This window comes from Centruroides vittatus, unplaced genomic scaffold (assembly GCF_030686945.1).
Source record: "Centruroides vittatus isolate TY-2023 unplaced genomic scaffold, ASM3068694v2 contig_1349, whole genome shotgun sequence".
Lineage (NCBI taxonomy): Eukaryota > Metazoa > Arthropoda > Arachnida > Scorpiones > Buthidae > Centruroides > Centruroides vittatus.
Window position 1 is genome coordinate 124,829 of NW_027120858.1, and position 22,863 is coordinate 147,691.

Sequence of the window (22,863 nt, forward strand, 5' to 3'; positions counted from 1 at the left end):
TTTGACATCTTTTATCGCCTTGTAAGAAAACAATAAGTCAGAACAATGTAAAATTTACGAATGTTCATAAGTATACGCGAAATTATATATTCAAATTCTACATTGACAACAATTCTTTCTTTAAGTGGTTTGTAGCAGAATTTGTAGATTGGATCATTCTTAAATGTGAAAACTGATTATTACTTTTATAGTGAGCATTGCTTATTCTTGGAAAATTGGGATGCAAATTTTCTATTAAAAATGGCTAAAAAACCTATAAAAATAAAACAATCATTTTGTTGCGTGCATAAAAGTATATATATAGCACACAAAACTCACAAGAACAGATAATTCGAATCAGTTAGTCAATTTCAAAATATCATTCTTCAGTTTTATAGTTTACAAACAGAAACGCATTGTATTTGCAAACACAGTCCTTCTACATTTTTCGTGGTCAGTCGCAGATGGCGTAAGGAGAGTAAATCTTTGAACGGAAAAAACGATCTCTCAATATCAATTGATATGACAGGAGCATATTTCGTTTTCACTAAAAACTCCAGGTTTTGTGACTGAAGATACTCAGGAATTAAATTTCGAATATCCAAATTTTTACTAAAGAAGTATTCCAGTTTTTGATGTGTTTAAAAATCTCTTTCTGCTTCTGAGTGGCTAGACTGATTTTCTCAAGCTTGCACAGGACTTTTGTACTGCAAAGGAACTATCATGAATGAACAGCGTAGAATTCCTTTAGCACGATTCCTTGTTTTAACAGGCATTGAGTTTCATTGTGGCTTCTGAAGCTTTTCGTCCAATTTATCAATAGATAAATTTATTTTCCCGTGGACGAGAAATTTGAACTTACGTGTCCACCTAGATATTACAGGGTGTTTTGAAGTAGCAAGCCGCTTTATATATTCGCATATTATACAGTACATTCGCAACACATTTAAAGCCTTTTGAAACATTTTCAAAATAAAATCGTTGGCCCAAGGAATTCTGTCCTAATTGCTTCACGTACCCTGTTAAGGCAATGGGCAAGACAACGTCTCAAATTCGAATACATCAACTTTATATTTGAGCATTCACTTAGCATGTATATTGCCTGGTTTGTTACAAGTAACCAAACTTTTTTATAGGAAATGGCAGAATTCCACAATTTGGCACATGAATCATTGAGAGCCTGCATAATAGTTTTGGAATTTGTTTTTTCTAATTCATAAACGCTTAACAGCACTGTCTACCCTGTTAACGGACCGACGAGAATGTTCAGCACTTATCTTTTTAGTATATCCATTGTTTCGTCTAAAGTAAAAAATCTGGGTTATTTCCTATTATTTCCTGTATTTTTATGAGAGCTGTTTCATATGTAGGCTGCACATAGCTTTTTTTTTAAAAGCTGCTTTTGGTCGGAAATTAAGTGTTTGGTGTACTTTTTTAGAAAAGTTTTGAATGCTGAATAATTTACGTTGTATAAGATTTATCTTGTTATAGAAATTCCTGACTATATCGAAGCTCTAGCCAATTCACATAAAAATTCATTCTTCTTTCATGCATTGTCCTTTGCAGAATTTATTGATGCCAAAATATAACTTGGTTCTTTTTTTCGTTCTTTCTTTTCCTGTTTTGCATATTTAATGTGTTGGTTAATTTAACCGATGAAGATAGATGCTTTTTATCCATATTTACGGTAATATCGCCTAGTTCATATCTCAAAATATTATCGGGCGAAAACTTTCAAAATGTGATGTAAATTAAGTTATATAAATATTAAAATGCATTGAAGTAGTTTACAATGAACATGTATATATTATACTAACTACTATATACCGATAATATAGTAAACAAAATTAGTTTAAACAAGATTTCTTTTGTATCAATAGTTTTACAGAATAATTAAAACGAAAAAGTAATAAATAAGTCATTTTCATTTTATTTATTATATAAATTATATTTTTCACAAATATTGATATATTTTTATAATTTTAATCCCTATTTATCATCTTCGGTTTTTGAGGATGATCTGTCATTCTCTGAATTATCTGTTTGTTTATTGGAAGTATCTTTCACTGGCAATATCTCTTTTTTGAAACGCCTTCCTTTTGAAAGGTCTTTACTTTTTTGTGGGAAGAGTCCTATAACTTGTGATTATAGAATCTAAAGAAATCAAAAAAATAATTAAAAATGTCTTCGTTGATTTTCAAGAGGTTACATTTGCTTGAAAATTCTTTCCTATATTTTTTAAAGTATTTATTTTAAGGCTCTAGAACTTCTCCAATAATTGTCCAATAAGTACAATAAGTGATAACGAATTTGCGATCACATCTAGCCCACAAATAAGAAGCATATAGACAGTTGGCGACGTACATTACCAAGAATATTTTCGTCATATAATTTTACAGTATTGATACATTATGTTTCAAATTTATTACTATCAATTTCAAATTCACAGTTTGTGGCATCAACTTGATCCGAAGAACGTAAGCTCATCTGAGTAGCGTATGTCAATTCTTGAACGGAAGTAGTTAAACGTAGTAACTTTTTAGTTTTCTTACGTTTACTACACTCCAGAGAATCCTTAAACAATAACAGTAAACGTCCTTGTTTTTTTCCGTATCTTCTTTAAACATAGGAAAGCTAATTGTTGCTTTAAGCGAATTATCATTATTTAAAAATTTTATATACAACCTCTTGGTTTCAGTCCATTTTGCTTAAATTATGTAGTGAAATTGGATACTTAATAATTAAAGTGTTTTGCGTAAACTGTTAAACGTTTCGAAGATATAACTTAAAAACGTTTATCATACCTTTAATATTTTTGAAGTCCGTTTTTCTCCCAAGAGTGATTAACGTGTAAGTCCATTCTAGTCATATTTAAGCTATTCATTTGTGGTCCTTTAATAAAGTAAAAATATTATTCTAACGAAAAAGCTTTCCAAATACGCTATGTCTACTTTCAAGCTTCATAATTCTAAGAGAGACAAAAATGAGCAATGAACTTAAAGTTATTTTAATTCTGTAATCTGATGAGATTACATTAATGTAAAAAAATAACTTGATGAAACTTGGAAATAAATTATAACTCCTAGAGATTAGCTTTCGTATTTAAACATGGTTTACATGACTACATTTAAAATTATCGATTACCTTTTAATTATAAAAACGGTATAACACAAAAAGTATACAATAACTTGAAAGTACACACATCTAGATATATTCTCAGTATTTGTCAGAAGGCATACCATCCAGGGGCAGATCTACATAGGAACTAATAGGGCTTCTCCAAGTGTCAAGGGCCCATAAAAATTGAATTATTATCATAAATTTTTAATACTTTTTCATTAACAATGAGCACTTACCGTATAGGTGAAATTGTAAATTGGTAGGTTATCGTGTCACTACCTCATCCCTTTCTCAAATTTGTGAACAATCGTTCTCATTATTTTACATCAGATGGGGCATATAAATATCAAAATATAAAAAAATTATTAATTAAAAATTTAATTTCAGATTTATAAATAGAAACAGAAAAATACCCAATTTAAGTGCAAAATGCAGAAAAAGGATCAAAAAAGTGCTCAGCGGTAAAAAGCAGGAGAAAAGTGGAGCTAATACGCCCTCCAAACAATTGTAACCGTAACGATCAATTACTTACTGTGACATTGACACAGTACCAGGCTGCAATATTTTAATTTAAAAAATCACGTGACTTCAGGTTCAGACCGGAAATTCTTACGTAGTTAATTGGAGTTTCCGGTCCTAAGCTTTTTATATCTGGTCTCGATTTTCCTCCATCTAAGACCGTTCTCAAGATTATGTAAAGACGGACGGACGGATGATAGCGGGAATCTAAGTCTGCAATTTGATAACTGTAACCCAATAAGAGAACCGTCCTGCGATATTTTGGAACAGTTTCCCGTGTAAGTAACGAAAAGCGGAGCAACTCAACTTCGCAACTTATAATATTTATAATCAATATTCATTTTTATTTGTTATTATATAACTTTCGAAAAAAGTATATTTTTGTTGAACACTGTCTTACAATAGAAATGTAAAAATAATAATAAATAAGTAAAAAAACAAATGAAATTCATCTTTCTCAAAAATTGTGTAATGAAAAATAAACATGAAATTTATAAACGCCTTCGAATCATTCTTTCATTTAGTTATTTAAATGAATTATTATATAATATTAATTAAACCTCTTGAGGAATAATTTTTTTCGCTTTTTAAAGAAACCACTCAATGTTTAAAGGGGCAAGGCAATTTTATGGCCTACCTCTACCGCTTTAAGAAGAGAAACACGCGAGCGAATGCCAGTGCAACAATAATAGTGTAGGAGATGCCATACATTTTATATTCCACTGTGAACGATATGAAGATCAACGCATTCCATTCTATAGGGAATGCATTCAAGAAGGACTTAATTGGCCACCGACACTACAAAACATTTTTGATAAGAAAAATCTCTGGAAGTGTTTTGAAAGGTTTATTGAAAGCACCAGGGCTCTTCTGCCAGACTTCTACAGGAAAGAAAAAATTCTTAAGAATGAAAACAAGATGACCAGGAAAACAGTGAAACAACGGAAAAGTGACGTTATCAGCGAATGATCAGCAGTGTAGAATTCTTCTGTACATAGTTTAGTTGTCTAGTATTAGTTTAGTTTTAGATTCTAGATTAAAAAAGTATTTCTATTAATATGTATCGGGACCTCACGTACCATTATTATGTTTTTTTTTTTTTTTTTTTTTACAAACGTTATTCTATGTATTACACTGTAAATGGTTTGACAAATTACAGTCTAATGTCGGCAATATTTGATATGTTAACGTGTCATATACCAGTGAACATGTCAAAAACATTAATCAACATTTATTAGAAAGGCATATTTATCCTCATTTCAGTAATATATTTTCGGCATGTTAACTTATCAATTGTAAGAGAACTTGTAAATAACTTAAATCACTTACCTTCTCCACAAATAGAAATTGTAATCAGTATTATTATATCATAGTAAGCTAATATTTACATTCTCTGCGTATTAAAATCGTAATCAGTTTTTAATATTATTGTAACCTTGCAGTGATCAAGGTTATTATCTACCTACCCATAAGTGATGGGATTTGCATACTACTGTCACCGGACCATTTCTTGTAATTGATAATATTGTATAACGGTTTTGTCAATTGTTCTAGTTTTGGTTATTAATAATTTCCGATGCAGCGCTCTGAGGTCCTAAGAACTTTTTTCACCTTTATTTTTCCCCCTTTTCCTTTATACTTCTCTTCTCCCTTCAGAACCTTTCCTTCAACCTTTTCTTCACCCCTTTTTCTTCCTAGTGGGCTAAGTTTGCAATAGCAGGCAGCCCCTCTTTCTTTATTTGAGTATTAGAGTATTAAAGATATAATTTATATCTAATACAGCAAAATAAATTGAAAATAAAACTCCTAAAACAAAACTTCTCTTATCACATAACTTATAAATTATTAATAAAAACAATAATTCAGAGTTCAACAAATTATTTGACTTCTATCGTATAATAATTAATTTAATTCATATATATTGTGTCCATTGTGTTTAATTATGTCTATATTATCAAAATAACTAAAAACTTTAAAAAAAGTCGACTTTTGAAAAACTTATAAAGTTCGTTATAAATTTTCAAACTTCAAGATTTCACATAATATAAGAAGAAAAAGGGATGTAAATGGATCTTGAAATGTAGCAACTGTTCAGTACTTTACTATTGTGTTAGTACTATTAACACAATAGTGAAGTATAGTAAGTTTTAATTCTGAAGCTACTAACTTAGTAGCTTCAGAATATAGTTCTTATGTGGACTTAATTTTTATTTATTTTAATCATTTTTCTAAAATATTGATCCTGTAAAATATTTAGATAAATCTCGAAAGAATATATTAAATTTTTGACGACAGTTACTTTTTGAAATCTTCCGTTATATATATATTTCATAAGCAGTAACATTTGTGTATTTGCTTATAACTTATAGAATATCATCTACCATTACTATCGTAATCTATATATATTTTTTCCCCTCGTGTAGCTTAAATTTCTATAATATTTGGAGACATTTCATCCTTAGAATATATTTGTGTCTGATATAAGCGATAAATCTTTATACGAGCATTTCATCTCTCCAGATATAGGTTATCTATAAAAAACATGGAAATATTGTATGGATAATCTATTGAAAAGTCTATCAATAATTCTTAATGCTTCCGATATAGTAGTTATTTTTAACAAATCATTGAACATTTTTAAATTCAACATTATCTAAAAGTTTCGTTGTTTAGTTGTTTTTATATCCTTAAACCAGAGTTAATCTATAATGTAATGAATGTATTTTTCTGCAGAGAGGAAAGTTTTACTTGAATGAATTTTAGTGTCATGTTATAGTTATTTGCATACATTTTTAACTTTATAAAAGAAATCTTTTGTTTTAAAAATATAATAAAACGTTTGAAAGTTATCATACCTTCATACAGATAATTTAAATCAAGATGCCCCAATAATATTACAACAATCTCCAAATAGTCAATGAATCTATAAATTACTAAAGATCGTTTTGGAGTCAGATTTATTTATATTTTAATAATAATTCACATAAGTTTAAATTTTCTTAAATCAAAATTCAAAACAGTTTACTTTATACTAAATAAGAATTAATAATATTTTCATATTAGATTTTTCATTTCATTTTACTCGTATTTATGCTAATTAAATTAGTATAGAATTAAATATGAATTTGGAAGGAAGTCAGCAATCAAAGAAATTTGGTAACCCTTTATTAAAAATAATAAAAACTTATTAAAGTTTTGGAAAACAAAACATTACTTTTGAGTAAAATAAATCTATAAAATAATTTATATAAATAAAATAAACTATTCGTGACCGAAAATCTGTGAGCGAGTGCTTTTTTTTAAAAATATTCTGCCATTTTTTATACTATCTTGTTTATTTTATTTCATTATTTTATTATATATAGACTATAATTTATTTATAAATATGTATTTTCACGATCACAGAAGTTTTACTATTATTTAATATTAAAATTTTATATAATGTTTGGCTTAAAAACTATTTTAAAAGCTTTAAAAATAAATATTTAGCTCAATAAATTTTACATTGAATACAAAGCATAGATTTTCAATAATTTAAGAAATTCTAAAAAATTTATAAAGTCAAATTTAATATTTAAATGCCAAAAACTAAATGTTAAAAGCATTTTTGAATAAATAAATAAATAAATATATATATAGTATGGACAAATTCCTTTAATAAATTGAAGCTAATAAAATAAAAATTAATTTATTATTTATTACTTTAAATAGTAATAATGCAAATAGATTTAGAAATTATTCAGTTTTATTTTCATGTATATAAAATTTATTTTAATTATTAAAAAATAGCTGTTAACTTTGAATATTAAATGCTTTAATTTTAATTCAATTAATTTTTTTTAATTGTTTTATGAAAACATTTTATGATATAAATTTTAAAAAATTTCAAATCAGCTATTGAAAAATTCTAATTTGTGATTATTATAAAAAATAATTTTTTATTTGATTAAATATAATTTTCTAATTAAATTTGATATTTTATTAATTTTTTTATAATTTAATATTATATAAAAAATATATAATTTTCAATTCGGAAATATGTTCAATTTAACATCTGGTAATGCTTTTCCTTCTATTTTTTTGGTGAAAAAACGTCATATTTTAGTAAATAAACCTAAATTCAAGCAAACTAACGTTTCTAATATGTAGTAAATGTTGCGATGTCAGCATCTGAAATTTAGCTTTAGGATAAAATATCAGTTGAATAAAGAGAAAAGGAATCAAATGTCCTTCAAACTCATTATTTAGAAACGCAAACAAACTCTTTTCTAATATTAAGATTCATGTATAAAAATAGAAATTCTTTGATAAAATATCATGATAAATAGTTGATATATAAGAAAAATTTTAATATAATTTTTAAAAAAATTATAGATATTTTCTTGAAAACTCATTTTAAAATTATTCAGAATTTAATGAATTTTCAATCAAATTTCTCTAAATTGAAATTTCTACAAATATGAGAAAAAAAATTTTAAGCATTAAGTTTATTCAAAACTTTTTAAAAGTTTTTATATGGAATAAATAAATTAAATCAAATCTTCTGATAAAGGAATTTTTTACACACAGTATATATATATATATCTTCCAATGTTTACTCGAAGGAAATATATATATATATATATAATTGAATGTCTAATAAGAATATTAAAAATATAAATTTAATTATTCAAAATCTATATAAAACTTATAATTTAACAAAAAATAGTTAAAATAATTTTGCTATATTTTTATTGTATATTAAATTAGTAAAATTAGTTTTCCTAATTTAATATATAATAAAAATACTATAGACATAAATAGAAATTGCATTGCATATCAAATTTTTCTCGTAGGTGTAATGTAAAACAAGACTGGATTTAATTCTTATTTCCTCCAATTTAAAAAAATAAAATAAAATTTTAAACAAGAATTAGGCACGAATGTAATTTTTAACCAAAATAATATACTGTATATTTTTGTTGTAAAAGTAGTCTTTTTTCATTATATATAGTTTGAATAATTGAATTTGATTGATTAGAAATGAAGAAAAGATACTGTACTATATAAAATATTATTTTATTTACTCGAATTAAATTTTTAATATAAGTTATACAATAAAGGATATTAACATTGCGTAATATTAACAAAATTATATATAATTTGTGACTGATATTTAAAAAAAAATAATACATAATTTTATTTTTATTTAGTTTTTACAGTAGATACACGTTTCACAATAAAATTGTAAGGTTTTACTATATAAAATTCTTATTTAGTTTAAATTTTTCTGGCTTCAAATATACTAAACTATATACAAAATAATATATTACAGATATTTCAGCCAGTCTCTGTTATTTGCGTCATTTGCCATTTCAGATCATTGACTTCCAACTATCGACGTTTCTAACAGGTTCTATTTTCGTCTTTCTGATATCGTATCATGTCTCAATTCTAGACATTATTCTTTCTTACGTTGCAGAGATATTATTCTATAAAATACTACCTGAAACATAAAGCTATTTAATCTTCTCTTTATTTGTACATATTTTCAAATATTAATTTAATTATAGAGCAGATAAAACAGTTTAATTTAACAAATTATCAAAAAATTAACATTTTAAAAAATCAATTAAGTAGTATGAAGAATTTAACTTTGTGTAAATTTTCATCTTCTAATAGTTCTTTAAATTACATAAAAAATAATTTATTAAAAATTTTTAAACAACTTTTTACATAAAATTTAATTAAGTTTTATTAATTTTTAAACTAAAGTTTTTTTTTTAAATTTTATAATTTGCGCTCTAAGCGATGATTATAAATTTTAAAATGAAAACTTTTTATTATAAATAATAATAGATGCATTATGCTGCTGTAATTCATTCACTTTTTAAAATAATTATGCGTAGAATATATGATAATTTTATAATTAAATCATTAATTAATTAAGTTATTTGCATAAATCTTCAAATAACTTATGTTTTAACAAATTTTAAATTGTAAAAAAAATGTTTTAACAATTAAATAAATTTGAAAATTAACAATAGTTTTGTATGTAGTAATCTAATGAAAAACGCAAATTAAGAAAATTAATTTTATAATTTAAAATTATTTAAATTCTTCTGCAAAATTCAAATCAGTCTATAAGAAAATTCATTTTAAACAGGTTTACAACTAAATTTTTTGAAACATTATTCTTTTACAAGTAAACAGTAAAATATATGTTTCAAATAATGTAATATAACTACTTCATACAAGAAGATTAATTTAAAACGTATTTTTCATATCCAAACAGTAAAAGATATAAATTTCAGTCGACAGGCTATAGTATCATATTGATAACATAAAGTAATGACATTTTCAAAAAAAAAAAAAAAGAAAGAAAATGGAAAGATTTGCTTATAAGCAATTGAAACTATATTGCAATTGATAGAGATGAATAATGCCGCATTTAATATACATGAAATTATTTAAATTATGTAAATGTGTGTGATATTATGACGATAATCGAAGAACCTTTATTTTATACTTTGATTTCATATCCAATAGTTTATTGATTAATATTCAATACGTTCAGATTTGTCCAAAACTTTTAATCGAAAATTTAATTAATTTTGTTAATTGGTTTAATTTCGATTTTGGTAACTGATTCTCATTTAATTTGTGTTTATTCAATACGTTGATATATTGGATCTAATATAAAAGTTCTACTTGAAGTGCAAGTTACAGTCAAATACAAGTTCATTCTCTTTATTCATATAATTTCTTATATATAAAATATGACTCCATTTATTTCTAGCATTTATCGTACGGTGTTGTTATTCTTAAGGAAGAGGTATTTTTAATAAGAACAAGTACTTTCGATCTAATTTAGACCATCTTCAGTTTGTCATTCTTCAGAATATTGTGAATATCATGTATCTTTAATTGAGAATGACAAAATTTTTAATCAAATTCCCTTTAGTATAGTTTAAATTCTTAAAAAAAGTATAGCATTTATCAAAATTTAAATATTTTTTAATTTTTCAATTAGTGTTTTCCATTTATAACATACAGTCACCGATGATTTTTAATGGTTGTTGTAGATTTGTAGATTTTGTGTAAAGAAAATCGGTTTTAAAATATACAATTATTTTATATTTATATTCAATTTATTGATATAAAAGTTAACATTACAAAAATTTAAAAACAAAATTTATTTTACTCAATGATATAAAAACGAAAATAAAAGTTAAAAAATTTTATAAGAGAATTATGTATAGACTATATATAATAATAAAAATATTCTCGACTGTTTTTTTTGTATAATATTTTATATCTTTTTTTTATTTTCTGTGACATTTATCTACTATATTTTAAGTTTATTAGCAAAATAAGTGGAAAAAATTAAAATTTAACACGTCAAATCATCAGTCAAAAGTAAAAACAAAATAAATAAAAATTGCACCAGAATTTGTACTTTTTTTAAATTAACATAACATTATAATATACAGTCAAACCTGTTTTTATGCGGGGGATAGGGACCGCATTAAAAAAAACGCATTAAAAAAAATCTCACGAAACTTCACGAATGGCTGTAAATAATAGTTTTCGCAACACAATTAAAAAAATAATTTTTTTATGCGGTCAATAGGGACCGCATAAAAGAAGTCTCACGTAGAAAATAACTCAAAACCGTACGAAATAAAATTTATTGACAACAGATGTCAGCACTTGAATGCATCGTCTGGTCTATCGTCTGTTTTACATATTTTTGTCCAGGTGGTGTTTTGTTGACTTAAAAAGTAAATTATTTCATTTTTCGCATATTCATGCAATAATATTACTATAATAAGTGCATTTATGCTACAATAAGTTTATTTAGCTATAATAAGTCAACGTGAGACATGACGAATCGCACGAGACTAGTCGCCAACTATACCGCACAAATTAAAAATTCGCATTAAAAAAATCGCACAAATAAAAATCGCACATAAAAAGAGCGCATAAAAACAGGTTTGACTGTATAGGCATATATTAAATCTTAAAGGTTTTCACAAAAATAAAAAAAATATTTTAATCTTCTTATTAAATATTTTATTTTAAAGGAAACATTTTAAAAATTTGTAATATCAGTAGTAAGTTTTTTCTGTGGAAAAGGAAACGAATACAATTGTTAATATGTATTGAGGAATTTTTCGGATGTATGCATATTTCGTGTTAGAATATTCCAAATAATCTCTATTCAATTCTTATATTAGCAGCTTGAGTAAACGTGAAGCAATCACGGTATTGTTTGTTCTACTACAATCGATTGAATTCATTTGGTGTCGCTAGATGACGCACTTACGTACAGCATTTGTAATGTCACGAGGAAATGATTCGCATCATGTGACCTTACGAAGTAATCCTAACTTTAACACGAGGAGAATGAGAAATGATAAGTTAACGAAAAATAACCCAAGTGATATTTTTTTATTATTTATAAGAAGAATTATTATTTTTAATTTCGTAGTTTTCTTATTTATTTTGTGAGTAATGCCATATTTATTCCGTGTGCTGTGCCAAAATCAAGTCACCTACACATCTGAAAGAACACGGAATAGGATTTAAACAATACTAAAAGTAATAATTATTATTTAATTGTACCGAACATCTTCATTCAAAATTTAAAAAAAAATGAGTGAAAAATCCAAATTTCCTCTCTAGAAACCAACACAATTTCTATCTGATTATTTAAATAGTAATTTCGAAGCAATTTTTTAAAATTTTAACCGGTTTTAAAATAAGTCCAACTATCGTATTGTTCAAAAACATAATTTTTATAAATATTTTATTTATATATTTTTATTTTAGAAGTAAAAACACGTCATCAATTCAAACATGTTTTTAAATTAAAATAATTTTTAAAATGGTTATAGAAAATATACACATATATATACTATATATAATTGTTTCCTCGTGTTAATCCTATAATACAATCCAAATGTAAACATTAGATAAGCTATTAAAGTAATTAATCTTTCATTCTGTTTCATAATGAACTGTAGATTTTATATCAATCTAGGATTATCTATAATAATTGTATTATATAAATTTTATCATAATTGTTATCTAAGTAAATTATGTTTAGAGAAAACGAATTAGAAGACAATTAAAAGATAATATTTGGGTAATTATTACTGCAGAAAAATAATTAACCATCCATCTTAAATGCCAAAATGGACGATGTGTAACGTTATCTAACTCATTATGACAGTGTAATACCGATAAAGTAATTTTAATTTTGTAGAGAATTAAGCGTTTACGTAAGATAAAAGATTTGATTAAAAATAAGAACTTTGTTTTTCCTAAATTAATTAATATACCGTCTTCCTGCTTAGGGATGTGTTAAAGTAAATATTTTTGTTCTAAAACGTTCAAGAAAATTTTCATTTGTTATTCTACATTCCTTTGATTTATTTGAGCTAGAGATAGCCTATATATGTGATATACAATGTTAAACCCTAACTTATATCATTTTATAGCGTTTTTAAGGACTACACTTTCAATATTTGTAATAATTCTTTGATAAAATCAAAACCATTTAATATATTTTCATGTCTTTTAAAATCGAATCCTGTTGGTTTATTTTTGAATTTCATTTAAATAATAGTAATAATTTCTAATTTGTAATATTTATTTCAAAGAAAAGTAAACATTTTGAAATAAATTTAATTGTGAACGATTTAATTTATATTAAATTATGATTTTTATATTTTATTTTTTATTTGAACAGTTACATAATCGAAAATAACTGTGTAAAGATGATTTGTTTTTCTTATTTACATAGTAAATTATATAATAAAAATTATATTTTTTAAGGATTGATGTTTTTATTACTTTTTCTAAACATAACTCTTTTATTATTTTATTTATTTTATAGATATGTCAGATTACCGATACAATCAAGAATACGTGCACGAGATACGAAGAAAAAAATTCTAAAACTATGACACACATCGGAGTAGAACCCATCATACCTAACAATGACTGCGGAAATATGGATTTCTCCGGGAGTACTGAGGAAATTATGACATTAGTGTTCCTCGGCATCATGAACTGTATTGTGATAGCTGGGAACATCTTGGTTATACTAGCCGTTACGTTGAACCCGAAATTACGCACCGTAACTAATTTCTTTATTGTGTCATTAGCAGTGGCAGATCTGTTAGTAGGTTCAGCAGTTTTGCCATATTCAATATCTCTAGAAGTGCTAAGAGTATGGATATTTGGGCCGGTCTGGTGTCAAATATGGTTAGCGGTAGATGTATGGATGTGTACTTCTTCCATACTCAATTTATGTGCCATAAGTTTAGATCGTTACGTGGCCATAACCAGGCCGGTTCACTACAGGTCAATCATGACGAAAATACGTGCCAAGATTCTCATCGCTACAGTTTGGGTTTTCTCTTTTGTGATTTGTTTCCCTCCTTTAGTCGGATGGAACGACAGTTCTATGGGTATCGATACTTTCTACGGTTCAAAAGATACACCAAAAAATATACCTAAAGACATAACGCTCACCAATTTATCTAGCCTTACGTACTCCCACGTAGAAAATTATAGTTCACCAATCATCAAGGACGGTTGCAAACTGAGCTGTGCCCTGATTAATAATAAGGGATACGTAGTATACTCGTCACTCGGGTCGTTTTACATCCCAATGCTAATCATGTTGTTCTTTTACTTTCGAATCTATCAAGCCGCTTTGAAAACAAGTCGTGCCTTAAACTGCGGTTTTAAAATTACAAAAAATAGTAACAAAAAGCAAACCAAAAACGAAAATCACGGTGTGACTCTCAGAATACATAGAGGTAAGCAATTCCCGGACTTGAGTTGTACTAATGGTAGGAGAGCCGGTGTCCTGGTGATACCAGCTTCACCTTCACCTTCTAGAAGAAATTCCAGTGATAAAAAATTAGACGAAGCAGACACTACTTCACTGAGGAGTAATACAGGTAACTCGACAAAATCTGTAACTTTAAGTGACGAGAAAGATGGAAAAGAAGAAGGCGAAAAATCTTCCAGTAAACATGGACGTTCATTCTTTTCGAGGATGAGCAAAAGGAACGCTAGGCTACATGCTAAACGATTCTGGTCAGAAACCAAAGCTACTAAAACTGTTGGTATCATCGTTGGTTGTTTTATATGTTGTTGGTTACCTTTTTTCACCGTTTACTTAATCAGACCGTTTTGTGAAGATTGTTTTCCTCAGTTATTATTTACAATTTTTTTCTGGTTGGGTTATTGTAATTCAGCCATAAATCCGTTCATATATGCCCATTTCAGTAAAGATTTCAGATGCGCATTTAAGAATATTCTATTCAAATGTCAATTCAAGGATGAAGGTATATCATCTCTCATCAGACAGATACACGTACCGTTCTTTGAAGAAGATTACGACGATAAAAACGATTCTCACTAAATTTTTTTTTATTTATTTTTTAAATTTTAACTAAACTGTGATTATAACGAGCTTTATATTACAATACGTAGCCTAATTTATGTATTTATAAAAGAAAAAATTCTGAGACACATTAATATTTATCGAAAATGATTATAAAGAAAAAGTTTTTACCAGACAGCTGTGAATTTTGTTAAATTAGCGATGGTAACAGGATAATCATCCACAAAGTGATTAGATAATCTGAACATTAGTGTAATAGTTAAATTTATTGATCTATTTTTTAAATTAATGTTCCAGACAAATCACGTGTTTCCAAATATAGGGCATTAATTAAGTGAAACTTTTTAATCTATAAGTTTATAGATATCTCTATGATATTTTAGACTTTTATCAAAGTTCTAATACAGATTTGTTTAAATATATTAGAAATAATCATCAATCATAAAGCTTCGTATTTAAAACTATTCAGATATTTTTGTTTAATAAATAATCAAATTTACATTCTTATTTTTAAAAGATTTAATATATTAGTACATATGTTTATTCATTCACATTTGCATAATTATAGTTAAATTAAGTGCAATCATGAGATTATTTTTCCATGAGAATGTCTGATCATGAGATTGTCGTCACTGTATAATGTATAACACATACTAATGCATGATAATCATGCAACTGTTCATTGATGTTAATCATTAACATATGCATAATTATTGTTTGATTCAAGTTACCATCGCTTTTATTTAACTATATAACAAAATTTTGTAATCCGATAAGCAGTTAAATTTATTTTTTAAATTACAAAATTTCTGTAGCTTCTTTTTAGGAGCTATTTTGAATGTTGGCTTCTATGTAGCTTATGTTAAACAGTAAAGTATTAATATTATTTCAGAAAATCTTGTGATTTTCTGAATTACTTTTCGTCAATCAATTAAAAGTGATCAAAAACTTATAATTTTGAAATGTATTACTATTTTATTTTTCCTCTGTCTCAGTGACCGAAAATATAAATGTAAACCAGGACACTAGTACAAACAGTATCATATATATTATTTTGTTTACATTTATAACAAAAATTATCATATTTAAAGATAAATAATTAAAATTTAAAGCTGTTAAATTTGATGTTTAAAAGTATTCATTATTTACATATTCGAAATTATTTATAATTTAGATTTATTACGGAAGATGACGCACAAATTAATTACAAAGAACACATTCCTTAGATATATGTGCCAGCATTTATCACACTCTACAAATCACTTTTAAATTAATATTAAGTTAAAAGTGATTATTTACATTAAAAAATGGATAAATCTAGTGTTCTGGTTTCTATTTTTGGGAATTTATATTTATTTTACAAACGTTTTTTAACTATACGTTATTATCAATATTCTACATTGTATTGTTGTCATTGTTGTATAGTTTACGCTTTATACTGTTATAATTTAAAAATTAAAGAAAAACTATCAAAAGACGTAGGTCTAAGTGTATGTTTAAAAACAAATCAAAATGTTGTGAAAGAAAAGAATATTTTAAAAAGTGTATCCTAATAATGCTTAATTGGGTGAAAAAAAGATATTTTCAAAATTTATAATTAACAATGTTTTATGTAAAGCATCATCTACAATATGTTTTGTTTGATGCTGGATGTTGTCCATAAATGTGCATTTAAATATGCCATTATATTGTCCAAAATAGATTTATGCATGTGGTGTTTAGACAATCGAAAAAACACTTAAAAAAAAAAGAAATTATTGTGATATTCAGAGTAAAATTGGTTTGTTCCAAATACTTTTTGTGTAATGTTTTTTTCTTTACACGTCCTTTATTTATATTTTAACATTTAAAATAAGTTAATACCACATAAAATTGATATTTTATAAGAATAAGCCTCAAATTATTCTAAAAAAGCACAAATTATATTAAATACTTTCATTGTTCTGTATAAATACTTAATTTTATAATAATCACGATTTATTTTATTTTAATTTACATAAAAAATTTTAATCGTAATTTATAATTATATTCCCGTAATCAAATAACTGAATTTGTTTAATCTGTTGCTAGACTTAATTACTTACGTTGTTGAATGTGTTTTAAGTAATTTTCTTTGTGTTTATAAAGAAATTATTCTAGATTATTATATATCATGCGTAATTATTAATGTAATTATAGAGGATTACTCAGTATCGTTGCTAAGGATAATAAGTTATTTAATGATACAATCGTCTAATGTAGTTCTAACTTAATTGACTAGCTGATAAAGCAATTAATCATTTTACGAAAATAGGATTTGTTAGGAGTAGATCAGTGGCAATTCCCCAAAGAAAGAAAGAACTTTTACTTTTCTTTTGTTAAAGTTGTAGGATTTTCAAATTATTTCTATTTCTGTCAATCAACTCTACATATGTAACACGATAAAATATAATTACTTATAAAATAACATCATTAATTTGCTTATTCTCACCTATTTACATGCAGAAAAATAGTTTAAATTGTGTATTCTCAGGCGAATTAAATTTATCTTTGAATACAAATGATTTAAGATTTAGAACAAATTACAAAAGCATAATAAGACATATAAAATAATTTAGTATTCACAATACATAATATTTTAAAATTAATTTATAAAAAATATTTATAATCTAAATAAAAGTTTTAAAATTCTAAAGCTTTTTAAATCTTATATTTAAAATACTGCATAATTATAGGAAATATTTTAAGCATTCTTCGTGTCATTTCATATTGAATTCTATTTTATTTTATATGAGAAAAACTCAATTTGTTAGAAGAGAAACAAGATCATTTACATTGGAAAATAATTTTTTCTTAAGCAAATTCTGTTTTCCAAAGTGATAGAATCGTCAAATAAAGAAATCAATCATTAAATAATTTATCATCTTTCCTAAAGATAATTATTTTTAATCTTATAAACGATTAAAAAATAATTTTTCTTTATAAAAAATAGTATAAATTTCCTAATTTTTATAGAAAAAATTTAACTGAATGATCAGTTTAAATTCTCAATTAGAATTTAATAAAAAATGATATAAACGATTTTTTAATTAAGAACTTATTATAGAAAAGATTAAAAATTATTTTATTCTGAAAAAATGTAATTATATTTAAAATTATTATTCTGTACCATTAGACAATAAATTAATATTAATTTTTAAATTTTAACATTTTTTTATGAAATTAAATTGTTTTATAATATAAATTCCTATATTTTCTTTCTATTTTATTATTTTCTTTTATAAAACTTCGTTTATATTTGAATATTTTAAAATTATTTACAAATATTATATTTTAATAAACAGAATTTTTTTACATAATTTTTACCGTAGAAACTAACCAAAATAATTGTATTGAGAATTTTGAATTTAAAATTACAATTATTTTAAATGTATAAGTAAATATTTCTTTAAATTAACGATTATTTTAATAAAAATAATAATTTTTAGTAAATAAATATTCTTTAAAATTCAAATTTATAAAGAGAGAATAAAAGTAATTTCTATTCAATTTTTAATTAAATTTATTGCCTTATAAAGTAATATTTAAGCGCAAATTTATGATTGTTTATTTATTGTTTGCGAATTTTCATAGAAAAAACTGTCGTCGTACGAAAACCTGATACGATAACGACGCAACTAAAATGTCAGAGTTGAGCAAGTTGCTTGAAAAGAAAATCGAAGTAACGTTTCTGATAAAGAAAATAAGAAACCAAAATGAAATAAATTTTAATTAAAACGATTCAAAAATTGTTAATTCAATCAACATCTAAGAAATTTAATTATAATCACAACAATATCATTTTTCCAATTTCATTATTATTATTATTTTTATAATCCGTTTCATACTGTGATTATGTATTTAATATGATTATTTGTTTAATAAAGTAATTAACTACTGACGTCATCAATTAAATAATTATAATTGATTATTGAATTTAATGAGGCTAACAAACTATATTATTGTGTGGTAGACGGAAGGAAATTGCCTATCAATAAAAATACCAATTTGTAAATCAATTGAAAATTTTCTACTGAATTCTATTGAAATTGAAATGAAAAAATATGCTTTTTATATTAATAGTAGAGAAATTAATGTAGGAGAGATAACACGAGAAGAAAATAATTAATACAACCTTTAACGTTAAATGAGAAAAAATATATAAGTATTTTCAGTAAAATTTTCAAATATTTTATTAATTTTAAATATCATAAATATTACGTAATTTAAATTTAAATATAAATAATTTGATTATATGTGATTAATAATATTTTTCACGCGAAAATATATCAAAGACGCCGAAATCAATATTAAAAAATATCTGAATTACTCGATTATTTGGCATTTTACTACACGAATTTATTCGTGTTCATATAATAAATTAATTTAATTTTTTTAAACTAAATTTTATACAAAACTCAATTTATAACTAATACACATAAGTATTTATTCTTTAATAAAAGATTTACTTTTTAAATATTTTTCCCTCTTCATCTTTTTCTTAGTATAATTCTTAAAGCAAACATCTTGTATAGATGTTAGCAAAAGTGCTCTTCGAAAATTTTCTTGCCATTAGATTATTATATTTTCACAATAAATTTAAGAAATTCAGTTAAATTAAAAAAATGCTAAAGAACTTTTCTGATTTACTGTAAATCTTGGAGAAAATAACAGTAAAATGAAGCCTGTATTCTATATTCACAACATACAAACAACTGATGTGTATTTTATTATATTTCTTCATGTTACTCGGTAAAAGTCTGACATATTTAAAGAAAAACCTTACAAAATAAATAAATATATTACTCTAGAAAATATTCAGACTTTATTATACACGAAATTTGTCCATTATTCTCATATTGTTTAATGTTTGTTAATAATTTATAATTATATAATTTAAATAAACTGTAAATTTATATTAAAAATTATCATATAAAAGTATGGTATATCCAGATCGAAAATACATTAAAGGAAAATCAAATAATTTGATCATATAATTAAATATTTAATTAAACAAATTGGACATTTGTTGAATCAAAATAAATCAAATAAAGCAATAAATTTTATAACGTATTTAATGAAGATCAAAAGAAATAGCTTTATTTAATTTTAAGATAATTTATTCAAGCGTTAAGATGAATTTTATAAGTATATTAAAAGACAAAATCTATATTATTTTTATTTTTATTTACATTTTTATAATTTTCATCGTCAACATGAAAATATTATATTTTTCTAATTTATAAATACTGTAAATTTGAAACATTTTAATAATTTTTTCATAAATTACGTTTTAAAGTAATAAATAAAAATTATAGATCTTATGTATTTCATTGATCGTAAAACTTAATGTTGTAAACTGTATTTAATTTACAATATAATTTTAATTATATTAAGGAAGTAGGTTAAAAACAAATTTCATTGTAAATTATTTCAGAAAATAGACATAAAATATACAATAAAATAACATTTGTTAAATTAAATTGGTTTTATTTTTAATTTTGTTAATATTTCTGTTTATTTTTATTAATTAAAAAAGCAAACGGAGACAATTAACAAAATTTCTTTCTGTTATAACTTAACTGACACAAAAGTTTAAAGTAATAATGAAATGTTCTTTACTATAATTTTATTTATAACCGTAAATAATGTAATTATACGTAATTTTTACTTATTTTTAATTTATTTTAAACACAGTTTTAGATAATGCACATTTAATGACTTACCAACGGTTGCTCTGTGAGTTATATAAAGAATTTGTTCCAAAATCTATTACGAAATAGCATTTATGTAAGTTGGAAAAACGTTTGTTTTGTCACCAATCGATTCAGCAATAACAATACTCTCAATCGTATAGTTTATTTTTTTTTTATTAAAAAATAATCATATTTTTGTCTTAAATATAATAAACAAACATAAAATAGCGAATTAAATGCATATATATTTATAAATTATATATATTAAAAATAATTTCTATATTTTAAAACTCGAATTTTAATATAGCGCCATTGTAGTAAAGCACCGATGAAACTTTTAAATGGATCTTTCTCAAAATAATTAAAGATCCGTTCAATGCATGCAAATTACTATAAGTACGATTTTGCGTTGCATTATACTGCATTGCTTGTTTTGAATCGACATTGTTATCCCCAAATTAAGTGACCTTTAAACTTATATGTTTATCTATAAGTGTATAAAGGAATAAACATCGACGAACGTCGCACGTAACCAATCAGAATCAGTAGTTCATCTATATTCTGCCAATCATATAAGTCCAACATGCACTCCAGCAAACCGGAAATTCTACCACGACTTGTCTCTCGCTTCGAAGATTTAATCGACGATTTCGAGTTCTTACAACATTTTTTTTATTTAAAATTTTATCGAAACCTGTATATTCTTTGATTGTAGTAATATATTTATCAAATAACTTTTAATCGTTGTACATTATATACATTACTTACATAACACTAATATTTATACAACATATTCGTATATATTGTTTTATTATATGCCTATTTTTTGAATGAAAACTGTATTTTCTGCTTTTTAAATTATATAGCATTTTTATAACTAGGTACATATATATATGCGTGTTTATGTATCTATTTGAATGTATGCATTTGTATAAACTTCTATTTAGCAGCGCAACTTATTCGCCTCCCAAAACTGTTACTTAATCGAGAGTAATGTTAAATTGGAATAATAAAAACAATAAGCGGAATAACTAAGATTTTGCTCTGGGGTGATCTGAGAGAATGATGTAAAAAGTACAATTAGAATGAAGAAAAGTTAAATGTCCTTTGCTTCTCGCTGTCGGCAAATGAGTATCCGTTATGTATTCCCAGACAAATGTTCTGGAATGTTTCCAGTACATCTGGAAGGAAACTTCAAGCATAAACTAGATCTTTCTCTAGAGCATTCCGTGGTCACGTATTAATTTTAAGTGAGCGATTGATAACCGAATATTCGTTTTTTAAATTATAATAAGAAATGAAATAATTGATTGATATTCAATTATTCATTAATAAAATGTAAATTTAGATTTGTTATTTAAGACAATTTTTTTAGTTTAAATTTTATTCCCAAAGCCTTTGAGAGAGAATCCAATACCCGCATCACACCTCATAAGTACACCACAGAATATTATACGGGGTGTTCGGAAATTCCCGTTACAAACTTCTAGGACTTGTAGAAGGGAGTGAGTACATAATATTTTGATTAGAAACCGATGTCCGGAAACGTGCCGTTTTCGTTCTACGACGGTTTCAATTCAGATGTTTAACTCTTCCACTTCTGCTGAGGGAAAGAGAAAAGTCTCAGAGTATACCAGAACATGCTTCGTAGGTACAATGTATGTAAGAACATTGGTGGTCGCCACATCGAGCCGCTGTTGTAATGCATCAGTACTGTTCTGTACGTATAGTATGCTGGGTTCTTTTCTGTTTTGGAATAATGTAAACACATAAAGTTTAAACGTTAATAAAAACAAATGTGCTTAAGTGATAAATGATGTTTTGTTATGTTTCCTTTCGAATAGTTACCTAATAATTGCACTGCGTCACGGCTAATTCAAATTCCTCAAGCAGAAGTGAAAGAGTTAAACGTCTGAATTGAAACCGTCGTAGATCGGAAACGGTACGTTTCCGGACATGGGTTCCTAATCAAAATATTACGTACTCACTCCCCTCTACAAGTCCTAGAAGTTTGTAACGGGAATTTCCGAACACCCTGTATATATAATAGTAGCTAGCAGGCGCGCGGCGCAGTCACGAAGTTAATATATATATTATGTAGTTTGTATTACATTCCTCTTATGT

The 22,863-nt window shown here is 25.2% G+C and overlaps 1 protein-coding gene across 2 annotated transcripts in view; it reads left to right on the plus strand.

Annotated features, from left to right (window-relative positions):
* The window catches only part of LOC136990882 (probable G-protein coupled receptor No9), a 54,635-nt gene extending 37,761 nt beyond the window's left edge, over nucleotides 1–16,874 (plus strand). The window contains exons 1-2 of one of the 2 annotated variants that reach the window (XM_067289332.1): nucleotides 12,009–12,020; nucleotides 13,502–16,874. In XM_067289332.1, the coding sequence (XP_067145433.1) occupies nucleotides 13,568–15,043 (1,476 nt within the window). In that variant the 5' untranslated portion in view covers nucleotides 12,009–12,020; nucleotides 13,502–13,567 and the 3' untranslated portion in view covers nucleotides 15,044–16,874. Of the gene's footprint in view, nucleotides 1–12,008; nucleotides 12,021–13,501 lie in introns of those variants that run through there. The other variant, XM_067289331.1, reaches the window with a different exon arrangement.
* Nucleotides 16,875–22,863: the final 5,989 nt, after the last annotated feature.